Source organism: Giraffa tippelskirchi, chromosome 9 (genome assembly GCF_054371585.1).
Source record: "Giraffa tippelskirchi isolate mGirTip1 chromosome 9, T2T-mGirTip1v1.2.pri, whole genome shotgun sequence".
Classification (NCBI taxonomy): domain Eukaryota; kingdom Metazoa; phylum Chordata; class Mammalia; order Artiodactyla; family Giraffidae; genus Giraffa; species Giraffa tippelskirchi.
The window spans coordinates 135,050,512-135,070,543 of record NC_137283.1 but is presented as its reverse complement, the minus strand read 5'-3'; the positions used below and the strand labels follow the sequence as shown (position 1 = coordinate 135,070,543).

Genomic DNA, 20,032 nt, shown 5'->3' with positions numbered 1-20,032 from the left:
TAGTAGAACCAACAAGAGCTCTGTTTATTTTTTAAATATTTCAACTGTATTTTATTATTGCTGAGGACTGAACAACGACAATAATAATGATTTAGGTTTCTAATAATAATATAGGCTTTCAAGCATGAACTGTTAAAAGATAAACTGAGGCATATTAAACATTCTAAGAGTTAATTTGAGCAAAAATGAGTTTGAATAGGACAGCACCAAACCAAAACTGGTTAGGAGAGGTCCTCTAACAGGAGTTAGGGGCAAGACTTTTATAGGAAAGATGGAGATTCAAAGCAAGAGATTATTTGATTGGCAATAGCTTAAGTAACTGGCTTATTTGGGAAAGTCTAGTGGGCTGTTTGTAATCGGTTGTACTTAGATTTTGATTTCTTAACTTTGAGGCATTTACAGGCTTAGGTTCTGATTTGCTCACATAGGTTTCTAAGGTATTAGAACCACCTAAGTCTAATGGTTTCCTGGTTTAAATTAACTTACTACTAAAAACAGGCTCTTTCTCACATGAAACAATCCTTTAAATAAGCATTATTGCCTTCATTCTACAAAGTAACATTGAAGCTTGGAGAGGATAATACATTCAAAGTCAACCAAAAAGAAGTAGTTAAGATAATCTAAAACATCTAGCTCCTTTTGCCTCAAATATTTGTACAGTAGGCCCTTCATATCTTTGGTTAGTGCATCCACAGACTCAACCAACTGCAGACTGAAAATATTTGGAAAAAAATTTCAGAAAGTTCAGAATTTTCTATGTGCTGACAACTGTTTACATAACATTTACATTGTGTGTGTGTGCTAAGTTACTTCAGTTGGGTCCGATTCTTTGCAACCCTATGGATTGTAGCCTGCCAGGCTCCTCTGTCCTTGGGCCTCTCCAAGCAAAAATACTGGAGTGGGTTGTCATTTCCTTCTCCAGGGGGTCTTCCCTATCCAGGGACTGAATCTGAATCTCCTGCATCTCCCACATTGGCAGGAGGGTTCTTTACCACTAACACCACCCGAGAAACCCACTTACGTTGTATTAGGTATTATAAGCAGTTTACAGATGACTTAAAGTGCACTAGAGGATGTGCATAAGTTATATTCAAATACTATACCGTTTTGTGTAAGGGGCTTGAACATTCAAGAAGTTTAGTATCCACTGGAGGTCCTGAAATCAATCCCCCTTGGATACTGAGGGAGGGGTTTACTCTTTTGTGATGCTATACTTTCTCTCTCTTTCTCTCTCTTTAGAATGTATTTTAGTCAGGAAAGACTAGGGAATGGTACAATAATAAATAATATAAAAAACATTCTGGCTCACTAAAGCAAAAGTTTATTTCTTGTTCATTCAGAGTCTATTCTAGGGAAGCTAGTCTTTATGTCATAGATCAGAACTCTGAGCTCTTTTCACCTTGTATCATTTCCTTACCAACTGTGCACCCATAATTTCTAGAGCATGAGAAAAGAATATGAAAAAATTGTACAATGCCTTATAAATGCTTTTACCCAAAGTGATACATGCCACTTCCACTCATATTTTATTGGCCAGAGAAAGTCTTATGGCCATGCCAAATTTAAATAAATAGGAAGTGTAATTCCCCTGCGTGTCCAGGAAAGGGAAGAGATTTATAAATATTGGCTAACACTAGTAATATCTATCACTAAATGTAAGGTCTTCAAAAATGTGTGTCTTACATTCTTCTTCAACTTTAGCATATAGACATCACTTAATAAATGATTAATGTCTGCCGTGAGTCACCAGAGCTGCTAGTTCAGTTCAGTTCAGTCACTCAGTCTTGTGGAACTCTTTGCAACCCCATGGATTGCAGTATGCCAGGCTTCCCTGTCCATAGCCATCTCCTGGAGCTTGCTCAAACTCATGTCCATCAAGTTGGTGATGCCATCCAACCATCTTATTCTCTGTCATCCCCTTCTCCTCTTGCCTTCAATCTTTCCCAGCATCAGAGTGTTTTCCAGTGAGTCAGTTTTTTGCATCAGGTGGCCAAGTATTAGAGTTTCAGCTTCAACATCAGTCCTTTCAATGAATATTCAGGACTGATTTCCTTTAGGATTGACTGGTTGGATCTCCTTGCAGTCCAAGGGACTCTCAAGAGTCTTCTCCAACACCACAGTTCAAAAGCATCAATTCTTCAGTGCTGAGCTTTCTTTATAGTCCCACTCTCACTTCCATACATGACTATTGGAAAAACCATAGCTTTGACTAAACAGACCTTTGTTGGCAAAGTAATATCTCTGCTTTTTAATATGCTATCTAGGTTGGTCATAGCTTTTCTTCCAAGGAGCAAGTGTCTTTTAATTTCATGGCTGAAGTCAACATCTGCAGTGATTTTGGAGCCCAAGAAAATAAAGTCTGTCACTGTTTTCATTGTTTCCCCACCTATTTGCCATGAAGTGATGGGACCCAATGCCATGATCTTCATTTTTGAATGTTGAATTTTAAACTCTTCCTTTATTCTCTAACCTATAGTTACACTATACTTCTTGCCTCTTGCCCCATTACTTTGTTGTCAATTCAATGCACATGCTAATTGCAAGCCAATACCAACAGTTGCTCAAACTTTCCATTGATCTTTCATTTATCTAAAGGCAATTTTACCTGTACTTGCCAGGAGTATGTAAAAGGCATCATTGATGTTTTGTGTACAGCATTTTGTAGTTTAAAAAACATTTTAATGTACATTTTCTTTTATTTCACAAAGTGTTGTATTCAAATCTCCTAACTTGGGTGTATTAGATTCTCAAAAATGAATCTTGGCAATCCACTCCAGGGTTATTGCCTGGAGAATTCCATGGGCAGAGGAGCCTCGTGGGCTGTAGTCCATGTGGTCACAAAGATTTGGACATGACTGAGCGACTAACACTTTCACACTTTCACTACCTTTATAAAAGCAACACACTACATTCCTCATAGTCAGTCTTGTAGGTTTAATAGCCACAGAATTTGGTAGATTGCAGGGTGAAAGGTAGAGGGCTAAGGTGAAAGTACACAATTAATATTAAATATATCTACACACCCTGAAGAAAGATTGAACTCAGTTGATCATGTCTGTTAATATGGCATAGAGAATATACATTTTCCTTGAGACATTGAGAGAAGACTGTCAACATTAAGAGTGGAAATTTTTCGGACTTCGGAGGTAAATTTAGAAGGATCAATGACAATGTGTTCATTGTGTTCCCTTATGTGTGTTAAGAGTGAGCTCTTTTAATCTTTCTGTTTTGAAATCAGCTCTGAATGGTTGTCTGGTTGCAGAAATATAACAAGAGCTCTTATCGGTGTTAACAGCTATTTAGCCATCAATATATTCTAGAAACTTTGAACTCCTGCCAAAACAAAGAAAAGCCACCTGTCAGCATAGTGGTAGATTATCTGATAAATAGTTAATATTTGGGCAATATGCTTTGAGACAGGATGAACTTTGAGTTATGAAAATATTGGTATCAAAACTACTGTTTTAATAGGTTATGATGTTGATTTAGCTGAAATTATGAACCAACTGATTTCTTTTCTTCCTGTCTATGATAAAATTTCATCTTGCTCTGTCAAAGACAACTGAGGATTTATTTGCCATAGCAGTATGAATAAAAAAAAAATTGAAACGCCTGACATTGTTGTGTGTACTTAGTACTAGGAAACTAGTTGCTGTAGAGATCAATTATAAAAGCATTATAGCAAGAAAATAAAACTATTAGCCTAAAAATATTTATAATTCAATTTTACCTGAAATATGTGAAAATTATCTATAGAGACTGAGAAAAATATATTATAATAATTTTAGTGACTAAAACAATTACAAATAGTATTTTGAAAATGTTTTGAAATTACTATCGTTGTTACTATATTATTACTGTTGTTCAGTTGCTCAGTATGTCTGACTCTTTGTCACCCCATGGACTTCACTATCTTCAGTAGTTTACGCAAACTCATGTCCATTGAGTCACTGATGCCATCCAACCATCTCATCCTCTGTCACCCCTTCTCCTCCTGCCCTCAGTCTTTCCCAGCATCAGGGTCTTTTCCAGTGAGTCGGCTCTTAACATCAGCTGGCCAAAGTATTGGAACTTCAGCTTCAACATCAGTCCTTCCAATGATTATTTAGGGTTGATTTCCTGTAGGATTGACTGATTCTCCAGGCAAGAATACTGGAGTGGGTTGTTAGTCCCTTCTCCAGGGGATCTTCCCAAACCAGGGATTAAACTCCAGTGTCATACACTGCAGGCAGATTCTTTACCGTCTGAGCCACCAGCTGCTGCTGCTGCTAAGTCACTTCAGTTGTGTCCGACTCTGTGTGACCCCACAGACAGCAGCCCACCAGGCTCCCCCATCCCTGGGATTCTCCAGGCAAGAACACTGGAGTGGGTTGCCATTTCCTTCTCCAATGCATGAAAGTGAAAAGTGAAAGTGAAGTCTCTCAGTCGTGTCCGACTCTTAGTGACCCCATGGACTGCAGCCTATCAGGCTCCTCCATCCATGGGATTTTCCAGGCAAGAGTACTGGAGTGGGTTGCCACCAGGGAAGCCCCCAAATTACTGTTAGTATGTTATTATCTCTCACCTGCCTAACTTTTTTTTTATGATGATCATTTTAAAAGTCTTTAGTGAATTTGTTGAAACATTACCTCTCTTAGCTTGTAAATAATATGATTCTCTTGCCCACTTATTCATAACACTTATGAGTGTTAAGCAAAGTTCTCAATAGGGTAGTTATCTCAGTTTTTGCTATCTAGCTGTTTGAAGGGTCTGAAGGAGACCTTTTTCTCCTCTTCATTTTTCATCTCTCTTCTTGCCCCTCCTCTTCTTCCTTATTATTTCCCTTTTATTACTATTATTATTATTATTATTGAGAGTGACCAAGCTTAGGCTGTGCCCTCAGGAGTAGTATGTTTATGGTTTGTCTTCAATAGGTCCCAAGATGCAAGGGGAAGTCCAGAGTAGCACACTGTGGGAAATCCACTATTATGTGGGAAATCCACAGGGTCCTAGTTTATTCCTCCTCCCCTCTCCTCTGAGGGGAAAAAATGAAAAGGTTGAAGTTGTTTCATACTGGGTCACTCTATTCTAGGGCCCTTGGGAGGCAAGAGGAAGGATTCAGTATAAAAACCTATATCCTACAAAAATTTGCAAAAGGCTGCCCTCTATAGGTCCATGTGAATATAATATCTGGCTCAGAGATTCAAGTTTCGTAAGAAATTAACACTCAAGGTGCAGTGTCTTAAGATCAGTTAAGAAAGAGGAACTATCGTTTCTAAAGTGTATAAACCATGTGCCCCATGACATTTTCATTCTTCTATTTGTGGTAGCCAAAGAATATATATACAAACAACCCTCCAAAGATCCTTCCTACAACGTTCATGAAGAGCTAGTTGCATCAGGATGATTTTATTAATGAGTCAATCTATTGTCTGAATGGAGTTGTAAGAGATTTATGAAACCTTCTAACATTTGGTCTGTCCTCAAGGCTCTGAACTGATCTCAATGTTTGAAGTACCACTTTGTTTCTCAGCCTCTACACTATTTGTGTGTGTGTGTGTGTGTATGATGAACTGACTTTATTTTTTAACTCCAGTTTTGTTGAGATATAATTGACACACAGTGCTGTACAAATTTAAGATGTACAACATAATTATATAAATTACATAAATTATGAAGTGCTTTTCACTATAAATTTCATACATATTCATCATATCATATAGATACAAAATAAAAGAAATAGAAATAATTTTTTTTCTTGAGGTGAGAACTCTTAGGATTTTTCTCAGTTTTCATATACAACATACTTGCATGCATGCTCAGTCATGTACAACTATTTGCAATCCCATGAACTATAGCCCACCAAGCTCCTCTGTCAATGTGATCCCCCTGTCAAGAATACTGTAGTGGGGTGCCATTTCCTCCTCCAGGGGGTCTTCCTGACTCAGGGATTGAACCTGCACCTCTTGTGTCTTGTGCATTGGCAGGTGGATTTTTTACATCTGAGCCACCTGGTAAGCCCATATGACATACAGCAGTGTTACCGGGAGCTGACTGTGGCTTGGATCATAAACTCCTTATTGCCAAATTCAGACTGAAATTGAAGAAAGTGGAGAAAACCATTAGATCATTCAGGTATGACCTAAATTAAATCCCTTATGACTATATAATGGAAGTGAGAAATAGATTTAAAGGACTAGATCTGATAGACAGAATACCTGGTGAACTATGGATGGAGGTTCATGACATTGTACAGGAGACAGGAATCAAGATCATCTCCAAGAAAAAGAAATGCAAAAAAGCAAAATGGCTGTCTGAGGAGGCCTTACAAATAGCTGTGAAAAGATAGGAAGCGAAAAGCAAAGGAGAAAAGGAAAGATATGCCCATTTGAATGCAGAATTTCAAAGAATAACAAGGAGAGAAAAGAAGTCTTCCTCAGCGATCAGTGCAAAGAGATAGATGAAAACAATAGAATGGGAAAGACTAGGGATCTCTTCAAGAAAATTAGAGATACTAAGGGAATATTTCATGCAAATATGGGCTCGATAAAGGACAGAAATGGTATGGACCTAACAGAAGCAGAAGATATTAAGAAGAGGTGGCAAGAATACACAGAAGAACTGTGCAAAAAAGATCTTCACGACCCAGATAACCACGATGGTGTGATCACTCACCCAGAGCCAGACATCCTGGAATGTGAAGTCAAGTGGTCCTTAGAAAGCATCACTACGAACAAAGCTAGTGGAGGTGATGGAATTCCAGTTGAGCTATTTCAAATCCTAAAAGATGATGCTGTGGAAGTGCTGCACTCAATATGTCAGCAAATTTGGAAAACTCAGCAGTGGCCACAGGACTGGAAAAGGTCAGTTTTCATTCCAATCCCAAAGAAAGGCAATGCCAAAAAATGTTCAAACTACCGCACAGTTGCACTCATCTCACACGCTAGGAAAGTAATGTTCAAAATTCTCCAAGCCAGGCTTCAGCAATATGTGAACCGTGAACTTCCAGATGTTCAAGCTGATTTTAGAAAAGGCAGAGGAACCAGAGATCAAACTGCCAACATCCGCTGGATCATTGAAAAAGCAAGAGAGTTCCAGTAAAACATCTGTTTCTGCTTTATTGACTATGCCAAAGCCTTTGACTGTGTGGATCACAAAAAACTGTGGAAAATTCTGAAAGAGATGAGAATACCAGACCACCTGACATGCCTCTTGAGAAACCTGTATGCAGGTCAGGAAGCAACAGTTAGAACTGGACATGGAACAACAGACTGGTTCCAAATAGGAAAAGGAGTCCGTCAAGGCTGTATATTGTCACCCTGCTTATTTAACTTATATGCAGAGTACATCATGAGAAACTCTGGGCTGGAAGAACCACAAGCTGGAGTCAAGATTGTCGGGATAAATATCAATAACCTCAGATATGCAAATGACACCACCCTTATGGCAGAGAGTGAAGAAGAACTAAAGAGCCTCTTGACAAAAGTGAAGGAGGAGAGTGAAAAAGTTGGCTTAAAGCTCAACATTCAGAAAACTAAGATTATGACATCCAGTCCCATCACTTCATGGCAGAGAGATGGGGAAACAGTGGAAACAGTGGCTGACTTTATTTCTTTGGGCTCCAAAATCATGGCAGATTGTGATTGCAGCAAATAAATTAAAAGACATTTACTCTTTGGAAGGAAAGTTATGATCAACCTAGACAGCATATTAAAAAGCAGAGACATTACTTTGCCAACAAAGGTCCATCTAGTCAAGGCTATGGTTTTTTCAGTAGTCATGTATGGATGTGAGAGTTGGACTATAAAGAAAGCTGAGCGCCAAAGAATTGATGCTTTTGAACTGTGGTGTTGGAGAAGAGTCTTGAGAGTCCCTTGGACTGCCAGGAGATCCAACCAGTCCATCCTAAAGGAGATCAGTGCTAGGTGTTCATTGGAGGGACTGATGTTGAAGCTGAAACTCCAATACTTTGGCCACCTCATGCGAAGAGCTGACTCATTGGAAAAGACCCTGATGCTGGGAAGGATTGAGGGCAGGAGGAGAAGGGGACGACAGAGGATGATTTGGCTGGATGGCATCATCGACTTGATGGATATGGGTTTGGGTGGACTCCAGGAGTTGGTGATGGACAGAGAGGCCTGGCATGCTGTGGTTCATGAGGTCACAAAGAGTCCGACACGACTGAGCGTCTGAACTGAACCGAACTGTACGGAATTATATTTATCATGTTGTCCATTATATCCCAAGAACTTATTTATTTATAACTCTAAGTTTTTTAGTTTTGACCACTTTCATCCAATTCCCCTCCCCCAACTCTGGTAACCACAAATCTGTCGAGGGATTAAGCAGAATCAAAAAGCTAACCTTTATCAAGTAAGAGAGAATTCCTCCTGCCTGGCTGGTTTTGAACTAGGACAGTGGCTTTTTTCTGCCTTTGGATTCAAATTGCAGTGTTGACCCTTCTTGGGCCTCAAGCCTGTCATCCTTCGGACTAGAACTACACTACTGACTCTTCTCAGTCTCCAAATTTCCAACTCACCCTGCATATCCGGAGACTTGTCAGCATCATAATTACAGGAGTGAATGCTGTATAATCCCTGGAGAAGGAAATGACAACCAATTTCCTTCCTTATATACATGAGTTAGGCACACATTGACCTTAGTTTTGGAACTACAAATATTTTCTATGTACTGCTAATAAGAAGCAAACTTGGGGGTTATTTCTTAAACTAACCTTTAATATCCAGGAATTTCTGAAGATGGAGTTACATTTACTTAGTAAAAGGTCGTCTTCATCTAGTAAAGGCTAATTTTCTGCTTTCTTTCTTTGTCTGGTTGCAGCTTTTGTTAATGGCTGTTTAGATCACAGGTGGCCCATTGTGTGGTGTCAGTATTTCTCTGGTGTCAGTGTTTCTCCAGGCAAGAGAATGGGTAATAGATCTTTCAGAAATACAACTTAACTCAGTTGGTTATTCCTATGAAAATTCTGTGTAAAAAACAACCCCCAAACTCAGTAGCTTAAAATAATAGCCACTTAAGTGCATGAATCAGTAGGGTCAGCAAGGATGGTTCTGGATGCCAGAATCATTCCAAATGCTGGGTAGCTTCATGCTCCTAGTTTGCTCTGCATGCCCCTCAACCTCCCTGGACAAGTGGGCTTTGCTGGGTTGTGTTCTCCTCATGGGGATGACACAGAGGACATTCATAAACAGGTGAGTCCCTTTAATGACTAGGCTTGGAACTGGCACCCTTTTATTTCTGTCTAAGTTCTTTTGGCCAAAACATGCTAAATGGCAAAGTTCAAGTTCTAAGGACAAGGAAGCACCTTCCACTCCCAGTGAAGCAAAGACAAAGGTGTAGATGCTAGAAGAATGAGAATCGGAATGAATAATCAAACTGTCATAATGATTCTATGATTTCCTATGGCAGAATAACAGATTGATAGAAATAGATGAGAAACCACACTTGTTCACCCATTTATTTTGCCATGTTGAAGGCACTGGCTCCTTGTTTTAAAAGAAGGTCATTTTGGAAGTTTTATATATAGGAATTTAAAAATTGGTGGGCTAAATATGTGTCATCTCTCAAGAGGTTTTCTTAAAATTGTGAGTAGTAACATTAATGAGGTACAAACCCTACTTATCTAAAAAGGTGAAATTGAATAGAATAGGATATTAGAGTGAATTGAATGAGGTAAGAGTATTTTTAATGAGAACATTGCTTCTATTATGAATGCATACTTATATATGTATTGAGTCATGAGCTAAAATACATTTTTTCCTACCATGATTTAAAAGTCAAATTTTTTTCTAGCTATGTTATTAGGTTTAAAAACAGTCTAATCTTTAAAAATATCCCCTTATCAAGTACAAGTCATCTATTTTGAAAGTGAGGGGTTTTGTTTTTGCTTTTTAATGCTAGTTATCTCCTTTGTACAGATGTCTAATACAGGAGTATTTTTCTTTCAAATCAATCAACAGTTAAGGCAGTCTTAATGGACATTTGTTTTCATTTATATGCTGTTAACACCCATGAGTGTGGTTCTTGGTGGCTCAAGCTTGAGACTATTTTTAAAGTAATAGAGATATTTACCTTCTCTATTCAGTTTGCTCACTGCTAGCTTCCTGGTGCTCATTTAGAATAAACACACCTCTCACCTATTTTTCTCGATAGTGTACTGTTACCTTGTTTCAGAAAGATTTATTATCAGCTTATCTTTTCCAGATGTTAATATTTGCGTCATTCTGTCTGCATTAACTGTAGTCTATCATTGATCAGCAGTGGCTCAAGCCAGCAGCAGGTGTACAGGACATGAGTGAGGATGGCCTCCTCCCAAAGGTAGTGTTTCTGCTTATCCACTTGCTCTGTGACCCTTTCCTGAGAAGGTAGGTCTGAACACAATGAACAGCCTTACAAATCACAGAGATTAGCCGGGAGGCCTGGATGATCTTTTACAGGGAGAATGTTCAAGGGAGTAAGAGTTATCAATGGCTTGGTACTTACAAATATATTAACATTTAGGGTTATTTGATGGGAAGATTCACAAGGCTTCTGTCATTTTAGTAGGAGACGATAAAAATAGTTATACATGTTTTAAATAGCTTACTTTATATGTGCTTTTCAAAATATTTCACTTTGATTAAAATTCACCTGTGGGTGGCTAGAAAATTCAAAAAAGGATTTTTTTTTAATGTTCTTTCCTTGTAAGTGAAGGAAATTCCATGTTGCATTTGGCTAGTTTTAATATAATAATGCAGTTGTCATGGAAATTTTTCAGGTTTAGAAATTAAATTGTATCTTATTGTTACTATATATGAAAATACAGAACTAAAATCTTATCTGTGGCAAATGCTGTTTGGTGGGAAAAATACTGACTGATGCATTTCTGAATGATGTAGTGCTTTAATATGTGTGCCTCTGTGTGTGTGTGTGTGTGTTTATACGTGCCGTGTATTAGATCCATTAACCTAAGAATCTGTTAGTTTTGATGACCTAAATCTGATGCACTACTGTCTTTTGTGTAACATAGCAGAGATGCTCTCAGGTATAGTGTGTTTACCTTTATCATAATATTGCGGAGATTGTTTTCTGTCTTATCTATTGGTCTGTGCTGATGCCTAAGCAAACAAATGGTTTTTGCCATGTTTCCTGTTACTTAAAGATGGAAACAATTTGCTTCCAGGGATGTTCTACCTGGACACCCCATGAGTTACGGCTTAAATATTTGGAAATCCTGTCCTTTATCTCTTTCCCTCTTTTAAAGTAAATATTTTTCAAAAATACTTCCATTATTTAAAAAAAATTCTAGATAAATTACAGAGCTGCAAACATATTTGTGAATAATATTATTATCAAGTCCATTTCTAATTTTGAGTCCAAATTTTGTATAATAGAACAAAAACAGCATATGGGTCAGTTAAGAAATTTAGCAAAAGTGTGATTTTTCATAATAAATTCTTTATTCAGGTGAAGAATTATACAAACACATGAAACACAAATAATATAATTTATTAATAATTATTTATCAATAGCTTTTTGAAAGTTTCATTTAAAGTTTCATTTGAAACAGTGTACAACTTACTTAATTTTATTAGATACGTTTTTCTGAAAATGAAAATGAAACACTTTCAGAGTAGGAAACTTGGAATATGTAAAAATTATAGAGAAGAAAGTAAAACTCATTCATTATTTCACCTAGGAAAAATTAATGCTAAAATTGATATTGTTTCTCTTTTTGTTATTTATTTATTTAATGGATTTCAAACTTACCATCTTTGAGCAGTTGGAGCTATTATTCTATATCCATTCTTCATGCTTTTATAGACGTGTGTGTTCATGTACACGGTACTTTAAAACACTCTGCGTTGTTTTCTTTACTTGATAAGATCTCATGGATATCTCTCTATGTCTTATTATAAAAAGAGTCAACTCCTCCAATTTGACATCTTTTTGAACATGTATCTACTGAGGTTTATGTGTCTAATAAGTTTAGACAATTTCACTTTTTGCTTTTGTTGCTGTTATGAAAACTATCACACTGAACATTTGCTGGGTAAAGTAATTTGGGATTTTAAAATTTAAAACATGCAGCTGGAAAAATTTTCCAAAATTAAATCATTAATTTTGCATCTTAGGATCCAGTCAAGAAGTGTCTTACCAGCTACTCACACTAACTCTGATTACAACTAGAGATTCTTGAAATAGCTGAAAATTTAAATTTCAATATTAAGTGTTTTCTTGAAATTTACTTTTTTCTATTTTTAAAAATTTTTTTGGAAAGAATTGTTTCGTGTCATATTATCATAATTCTTTTTTATATAAACTAAATCTTAATTTAGATAATATTATTCACTATTTTTGCTTTTATTCTGGTGAAGGTGGTTTGGTTGCTCAAGTTGTGTCTGACTCTTGTGACCCTGTGGACTGGAGCCTGCCAGGCTAGTCTGTTCATGGCATTTTCCTTCTTCAGAGAATCTTCCTGACTCAGAGACTGAACCCGAGTTTCTTGTACTGCAGGTAGATTGTTTACCGACTGAGTCACCAGGGAAGCCCAAATTTTAGCATTGCCTACCACTATCCTTCAACTGGAGTGTAAGTTCCAGAAGAGCATGGAATTTTGTTGTGTCTGTTCACCACTCTTGCCTCAGCACATAGTGCCTGACAGGAGGAAGGCATTCAATTGAAATATCTTGAAAAAGAATGACTGCCTTTCTGTCTGTCATTTAGCTTAGTGTATGTAATATTCCTCTGCTTGATTGACAAGGTCAGTGATTCAGTTTTTAGTCATGGACAGGATTTCCAAATGTTTAAATTATGACTCATTGGGCTTCCCTGGTGGTTCAGCTGGTAAAGAATCTGCCTGCAATGCAGGAGACCTGGGTTTGATCCCTGGGTTGAGAAGATTCCCTGGAGAAGGGCATGGCCACCCACTCCAGTATTCTTGCCTGGAGAATTCCATGGACAGAGGAACCTGCTGGGCTACAGTCCGTGGGGTCACAAAGAGTCAGACACGACTGAAGTGACTAAGCAGAAGCAGCGTGGAATGTACAGATGGGACATCCCTGCAAGCAAATTGTTTCCATCTTTAAGTAACAGGAAGCATGGCAAAATCCATTTGTTTGTGGAGACATCAGCATAGACTGATAGATAAGGGAGAAAATCATCTCCAACAATATTATGATAAGGTAAACACACTATACCTGAGAGCGTCTCTGCTATGTTACATAGAATATAATAGTGCATCAGATTTAGGTCATCAAAACTAAGAGATTCTTAAGTTAACTTGAGGTTTTGGATCTATGGGAAGAGACCAAATTACGTCTAATGTAAAGTTAAACTCTGCATTGTATTAACATGAACATAAGTACACATCTGGTGTCTTTAGTTAAATAAGAAAGTGAGATAGCCATGCAGAGCAAACTTATGGAGGACATGCTTGTTGGAAGACAGAGGAGTAAGGAGCTGAAAGTTCATTACTGAATCATTTATGTGGACAAGAAAATTATGAAGAATTTTGGCAGGCGTAGCTTTGGAGAAAGTGTGAGTAGGCCAGGAGCTAACATCTTCAAGATATAGAAAAATGACTTGAAGTCTGAAGTCTGCAGCAAGAGGAGGTATAGCCTGCACACAGAGCTTCAAAATTTGCAAGGGATGGAAGTTAGGAAGGAAGGAGGAGGAGGGACAATGATTTGCAATGTCAGTGAGTACAAGAGGACACATTTTTCCTCCAAGTCCTGTAATAGAAAGGATAGCCAAGAATGCAAGAGAGGAAATAAATACCTTTGATAAGACTGTAGGGAAAGAGATATCCTCAGGGGAAAGAAAGTTTCAGTTAGAACAAAGAGAGGGAAGTTTTTTATAAAGAGCCTGAGGAAGTAGGGTGATGACCATGAGCTCCAGAGGGAACACATGGAAGGGTTTGTGGGTGAGTAGCGGATGAGTCGATTAGGAGATAGGTTCACATTAGTAATCATACAGACTAGTATGGGATTGAAAGTCTGAGCCATTAGACATGGATAGTTGAAGGAACCAGGGACAAATGGCATAGTGAAATTAGCGTTGATGGCCTTTTATTGAGAAGTTGGGGACACTCTATCTGTGAAGTCCTGTCCTGCTAGACAGATCTACTTCAAACTATAATGCCTAACAACATATTTTTAAATCATGTGTCATTTTCAAACATTAGGTAATTAGATCATTTGAACAGAATTGTTGACTTAACTAGGTATCAGAGCATGCATGTTAAGTCGCTTCAGTAGCGTCTGACTCTTTACAACCCCATGGACTGTAACCCACCATGTTCCTCTGTCCCTGGAATTCTCCAGGCAAGAATACTGGAGTGTGTTGCCATGCCTTCCACCACGGGATCTTCCTAACCCGGGGATCCAGCTGGAGTCTCTTAGGTCTCCTGAATTGGCAGGCACATTAGATTTATTTAAATAAATGTTCTATGATGACATTATGAGTTGAACACTTATCTAAGAACACGACATAAAGTGATTTTCTTTTCTTCCAGCTTTAAGAATTTAGCTAGCTAGAAATGATTACTCTCTGTATTTACAAATTACCAAGTTGAACATCCTATAGCAATACAGAAAGTTTACAAATCTCTATGATATCTAGCTAGGCTTCCCAGGTGGTGCTAGTAGCTAGTAAGTTCAACTTGGTAATTTCATTTCTAGCTAGCTAAATTCTTAAAGCTGGAAGAAAAGAAAACCACTATTATGTCATGTTCTTAAATAAGTGTTCAACTCATAATATTATCATAGAACATTTATTTAAATAAAATCTATTTAAAAAATAAATTATAATATTTGAAAATACTTGCACAAAAATTATGCATAAAATTCTAAAGTTGACCAGACAGATTATTCTTCTGAAGTGTCATTGATATTATCAATAATTTCTCATATACAATGCTTCAGGCTTTATTTCTCTGAAAACAATATGTATTGTTATGAGGAGGAAGCCATTTGGTTTTTATCTGGGAATGAAGAACAAGGCATACAAAGTTGTCAGGTGACTTTTTCATCATATATGAATATAGTTTTCTAAAACTGAGCAATCAGTTTTTTTTCCCCCCACCTTCCCTTACTTATATTTGGACCCTAGTTCTTGCTGAGTGAAGCTGCTCAATGTGATACCAGGCAGGGATATTTTCTTAATTGGTAGAAATTATTAGCAAACACTTCTAAACATTGTTTGATTCTTTTAATGTATCAACAACAAAAGTAAAAGAAAGAAGGAAAAGGGGGCAATAGTGAGAAAAAAACTTTAAATTTTGGTTTAGTTGAGAGCACATAAATTTTGTAGTTAAAAAAAAAAATCCATCATTTGTTTAGTGAAGTTTCAATTATAATTCAAACATTATGCAATTCAGGTAATATAAATATATTTAGTCTGCTGTTTGTTCTGTCATAAAGTGGGCCTGAGTGTCTACTAAAATAAATCTTACAGATTCATTTGATATGTTTCCTTCTGGGAATAGAAGGCAGAAAGGGACTAGCAGGAGAGATGTTTCAAGTTTATTAAAATATCCATTTTAATTGCTAAATATTTTATTCCTCCAATTCCAGTTTTGGATAAATTTAGATTCCTGTGTAGTCTTGATCTAAACTGTCAGCCCAGAGGGAATGAGAAGAGATGAAAAGGAGGGTAGATTCCTGGAATTCTAAGACTTGTTGCTATTTCCCAGCATTTTCCCAATATAATGACAGCTTATTCACTGATAACCAGAATTTACTTTGTTCCTCTGAACTCTCTATCCTCCTCTTTTTATCTTTATAATATATAAGTATATAACATAATGTTATATATTAAACATAATATACATTAAAAGTATACTGAAAAATGTATTGCAAGTTCCCCACAATTTAGCTGAGTATAACAGAATTACAGAATCATATATTTCAAACTAATAATTCAGCTTTACATTTCCAACACAGTGACTAACGTGAAGTAGATGTTAAAAAAACTTATAGGAACTGAACTTACTGAACTGAACTTAGAAATAAAACCTCTTTCCAAAATAATCATTTTTCAGCAAGAAGTAATAGGTAAATGCATTAAAAATGAGAAGAATCAAATTGTTGATAATTTCCTTTGTTCCCCCCATACAGGTTTCTGGGATATAGATATGGAAGTAAGAGAAGGAACTCTAACCTGATCATGGATTTTGAAGAGAGATTCCTCAACGCACTAAGGAAAAGATAACAACCAGTGCATAGTCCTTAGAAATGATGTCCTTTTGCCACAATAAAATTAATATTTCCTGTGTGAAAAGCAGCTGGTCAAATGACATCCGGGCTTCCCTATACAGTTTAATGGTGCTCATAATTCTGACCACAGTGGTTGGCAATCTGCTAGTTATTATTTCCATATCACACTTCAAGCAACTGCATACCTTAAATAATTGGCTCATTCAGTCCATGGCTACTGTGGACTTTCTTCTGGGGTGCCTGGTCATGCCTTATAGCATGGTGAGATCTGTTGAGCACCACTGGTCTTTTGGAGAAGTCTTCTGTAAAATTCACACCAGCACTGACATTATGCTGAGTTCAGCATCCATTTTCCACTTGTCCTTCATTTCCATTGACCGCTACTATGCTGTGTGTGACCCACTGAGATACAAAACCAAGATCAATATCTTGGTTATTTCTCTGATGATCTTCATTAGTTGGAGTATTCCTGCTCTTTTTGCATTTGGGATGATCTTTCTGGAGCTAAACTTCAAAGGAGCTGAAGAGATGTATTACAGACACAGTCACTGCATAGGGAGTTGCTCTGTCTTCTTCAGCAAAACATCTGGGGTTCTGGCCTTTATGACTTCGTTCTATATACCTGGTTCTATTATGTTGTGCATCTATTGTAGAATATATTTCATAGCAAAAGGCCAGGCAAGATCAATTCATGATGCAAAGCAGAAGGTTCAAATTGGGTTGGAAGAGAGGAATGGAATTTCACGAAGCAGAGAAAGGAAAGCTGCGAAGACTTTAGGGATTGTGATGGGAGTTTTCTTAACATGCTGGTGTCCTTTCTTTGTCTGCATGGTCATGGACCCGTTCCTGGACTATACTATCCCACCCACTTTGAACGATGCATTGATTTGGTTTGGCTATTTGAATTCTACTTTTAATCCAATGGTTTACGCATTTTTCTATCCCTGGTTCAGAAGAGCACTAAAGATGATTCTAGTTGGTAAAATTTTTCAAAAAGATTCATCTAGGTGTAAATTATTTTCAGAATAAATCCATAGAATTATTATGCTTTCAGTCAGTCAGTTCAGTTGCTCAGTTATGTCCAACTCTCTGTGACCCCATGAACCGTAGCACGCCAGGCTTCCCTGTCCATCACCAATGCCCGGAACTTACTCAAACTCGTGTCCATCGAGTCAGTGATGCTCTGTTGTCCCCTTCTCCTCCTGCCTTCAATCTTTCCCATCATCAGGGTCTTTTCTAGTGAGTCAGTTCTTTGCATCAGGTGGCCAAAATATCGGAGTTTCAGCTTTAGCATCAGTCATTCCAATGAATATTCAGGACTGATTTCTAGTGTTTTACAAAACAGTTGGTGATCCTATTTATGAACATGCATAATATCAACCACGTGAGCCAATTGCAGGGACTTTTATCAAATATTTGGGTCAAAGGTTGTATAGTGAGATATGATGCTTACATCTTACTTCTTATTTGTCATTTGTACTATGTATATTGAAGCTTTACAAGTCCAGAAATTAAGAACTTAAAATTTTAAAGAACACTTCCTACCCTTACATGAACTGCCATGCAATTGACAGTGGTACCTTACTCAGTTGTTCAGTGGTGGAAACTAAGAAGCTACATTTGGAGATGGAAAATAGAAGGAATTTGTCATTCATTTGCTAGGTATATATGTCTTTTTTTAAAATCAATTAAAAGTGTACATTAAATATTACTATTGTTTACACATAATTTGCTATTTATTACTAATTATTAATACATATTTTGATTTTAAATCTATTGATGTTTACATTTTTAAAATGTTTTTTTTTCTGATTTTCATACTTGTAGGAACTTTGGAAAATAAAGGAAAATAAAAATAATATATAGAAACAAAATAAAAATTAAAATATCATTCATAGCTCACTTAAGAACCATATCATTCAAAGTTCTTAAAAACATCATTTTGTAATGACTGCAAAATTTTAAATTGTATGGATGCACAAATGTTTTTTAACCATTTTCCCGTTGCTGACCACTTAGTTCATTTTGTTTCCTTTTTATTTTTTTGAACAGCCTAAATTAAATGCCTGTTACCTGGGCTTCCCTAGTGGCTCAGACAGTAAAGAATCTGCCTGTAATGCAAGATACCTTGGTTGGATCCCCTGGTTGGGAAGATCCCCTGGAGGAGGGCATGGCAACCCACTCCAGTATTCTTGCCCATGGACAGAGGAGCCTGGCGGGCTAAAGACCATGGGGTCACGAAGAGTCAGACATATAACTGAGCAACTAAGCACATAGCACCTGTTACTGAAGCTCACAAAAATGTCTGGGAGGATTTCATCATATTTCAAGGTCATGCCTGGTGTGACAGGACTCAAAACACTAGCTATAGGAAGTAAAGCAAATTCACTTGTTGGGTACCAGGCTACACTGAAAGAGAAGCAGTTATTCATCAGAGCAGCTAAACATGAGGTAAGGAAGAGCTATAATTGGACACAGTATATCCCATGTCTATTACAATGGCATATACAAAAGAAAAATAAGGAGAAATAGTGGTTTCAAGTAAGATCCCCTAATAGAAGTGGGCAAGCATTCTTAATCATAAATATCAATTTGCATTTGAACTATTTCTAATCTAGATTTCATGCAGTTTGTATCATGTTAAGCAGCATCACAGATTTGAATTTATTTGTTTCATAATTGCGACTTATGTTCATGGGTAAGTTAGGGTGAGGCAGTTAATTTTAAATAAAACTAAAAAATGTATGTTCCTGTATATACACTTCTGTTCACAAACCCTTCTATCTATTACAGTCTCTTTCAGGACTGTATAGTTTCCTTGATCTGACTAGATTTTGTTCTCGTTGATTTTAAAAGCAGTTTTAAAACCTTTTTCATTTACTATATGGTAAGAAAGTTGCCCCTAATCACTCCTGGCTTCAGAAACTATCTTGACTTTTCTACTTGTGAAACTATTTTTGTTAAATTTTAAAAGGGAACAAAAGCATTTAGATAGTTTTCTATACCTTATAGCAAATTTCTGTGGTTTCCTTCATTTGCTCCCACACATTCTTAGATGTTTTATACTTTTGTGTGTGTGTGTCTTGCCTGTTATGAATATATCCTTTTAAAGTCATTATATTTTCTATATAATTATTATTGCTTGTGTATAGTAAAATGTATTCTAGTTTTTCAGTTGACTTGCTTGGATTTTCATTATAAAGCCATATTATCCTCAAAAAATGCTAAATCTTATCTCTTTCCTAATAGTTATTCTTATCTACAGTCTTTGCTGTACTTCATTAGTCAGAATTTCTAGAGCAATATGCTATAGTCCAGTGGGTCACAAAGAGTCGGACACGACTAAGCGACTAAGCATTGATAATGTTGATATAAGTCATCCTTGTCTTACATCTATTTTAAATGATCGAGACCACATTTTTTTGGGGATAAGTTTATGACCCAGATAATTCTACCTTTTAGACTTAGTAATAAATCCCCTATAGCCTATTTCTCTTTGTAGCCTCTGTTTTTAATACTCTTAATAAAAAACAACCAGTAACCCATCCTTTCAGCAAATAAGAAGAAAGGCTCATCTTGTCTTTCCCTATTGGCAGCTTTATTCTAGTTTCCATTTCTCCGTGCAGAGATATTTTAGTCTTTTGGTTGTCCAGAATTTGCTTCTCAACTGGAATTCAATTAGCTTTGGGAAATTTCTCATCTTGAATAGACATAATTTGTTGGAACTGTAATGAAGAGAGTGGCCTTCTGCTTTTCCCCTTAACTAAACAGATGGATAGAAAACCTACACTAAAATTTCAGAAGGTCTTTCTTTAGAAACTGAATCTTAAAAGAAG

The 20,032-nt window shown here is 36.9% G+C and overlaps 1 protein-coding gene across 1 annotated transcript; it reads left to right on the top strand.

The window, feature by feature from the left end:
• Positions 1 to 16,214: 16,214 nt before the first annotated feature.
• TAAR1 (trace amine associated receptor 1) lies at positions 16,215 to 17,225 on the top strand. Its single transcript, XM_081526700.1, has one exon. It carries the CDS (start codon positions 16,215 to 16,217, stop codon positions 17,223 to 17,225), a length of 1,011 nt encoding a protein of 336 aa, XP_081382826.1.
• Positions 17,226 to 20,032: the final 2,807 nt, after the last annotated feature.

Coding starts and splice junctions, on each gene's coding strand:
- TAAR1 (XM_081526700.1), top strand. CDS start 16,215: ATGATGTCCTTTTGCCACAATAAAATTAATATTTCCTGTGTGAAAAGC.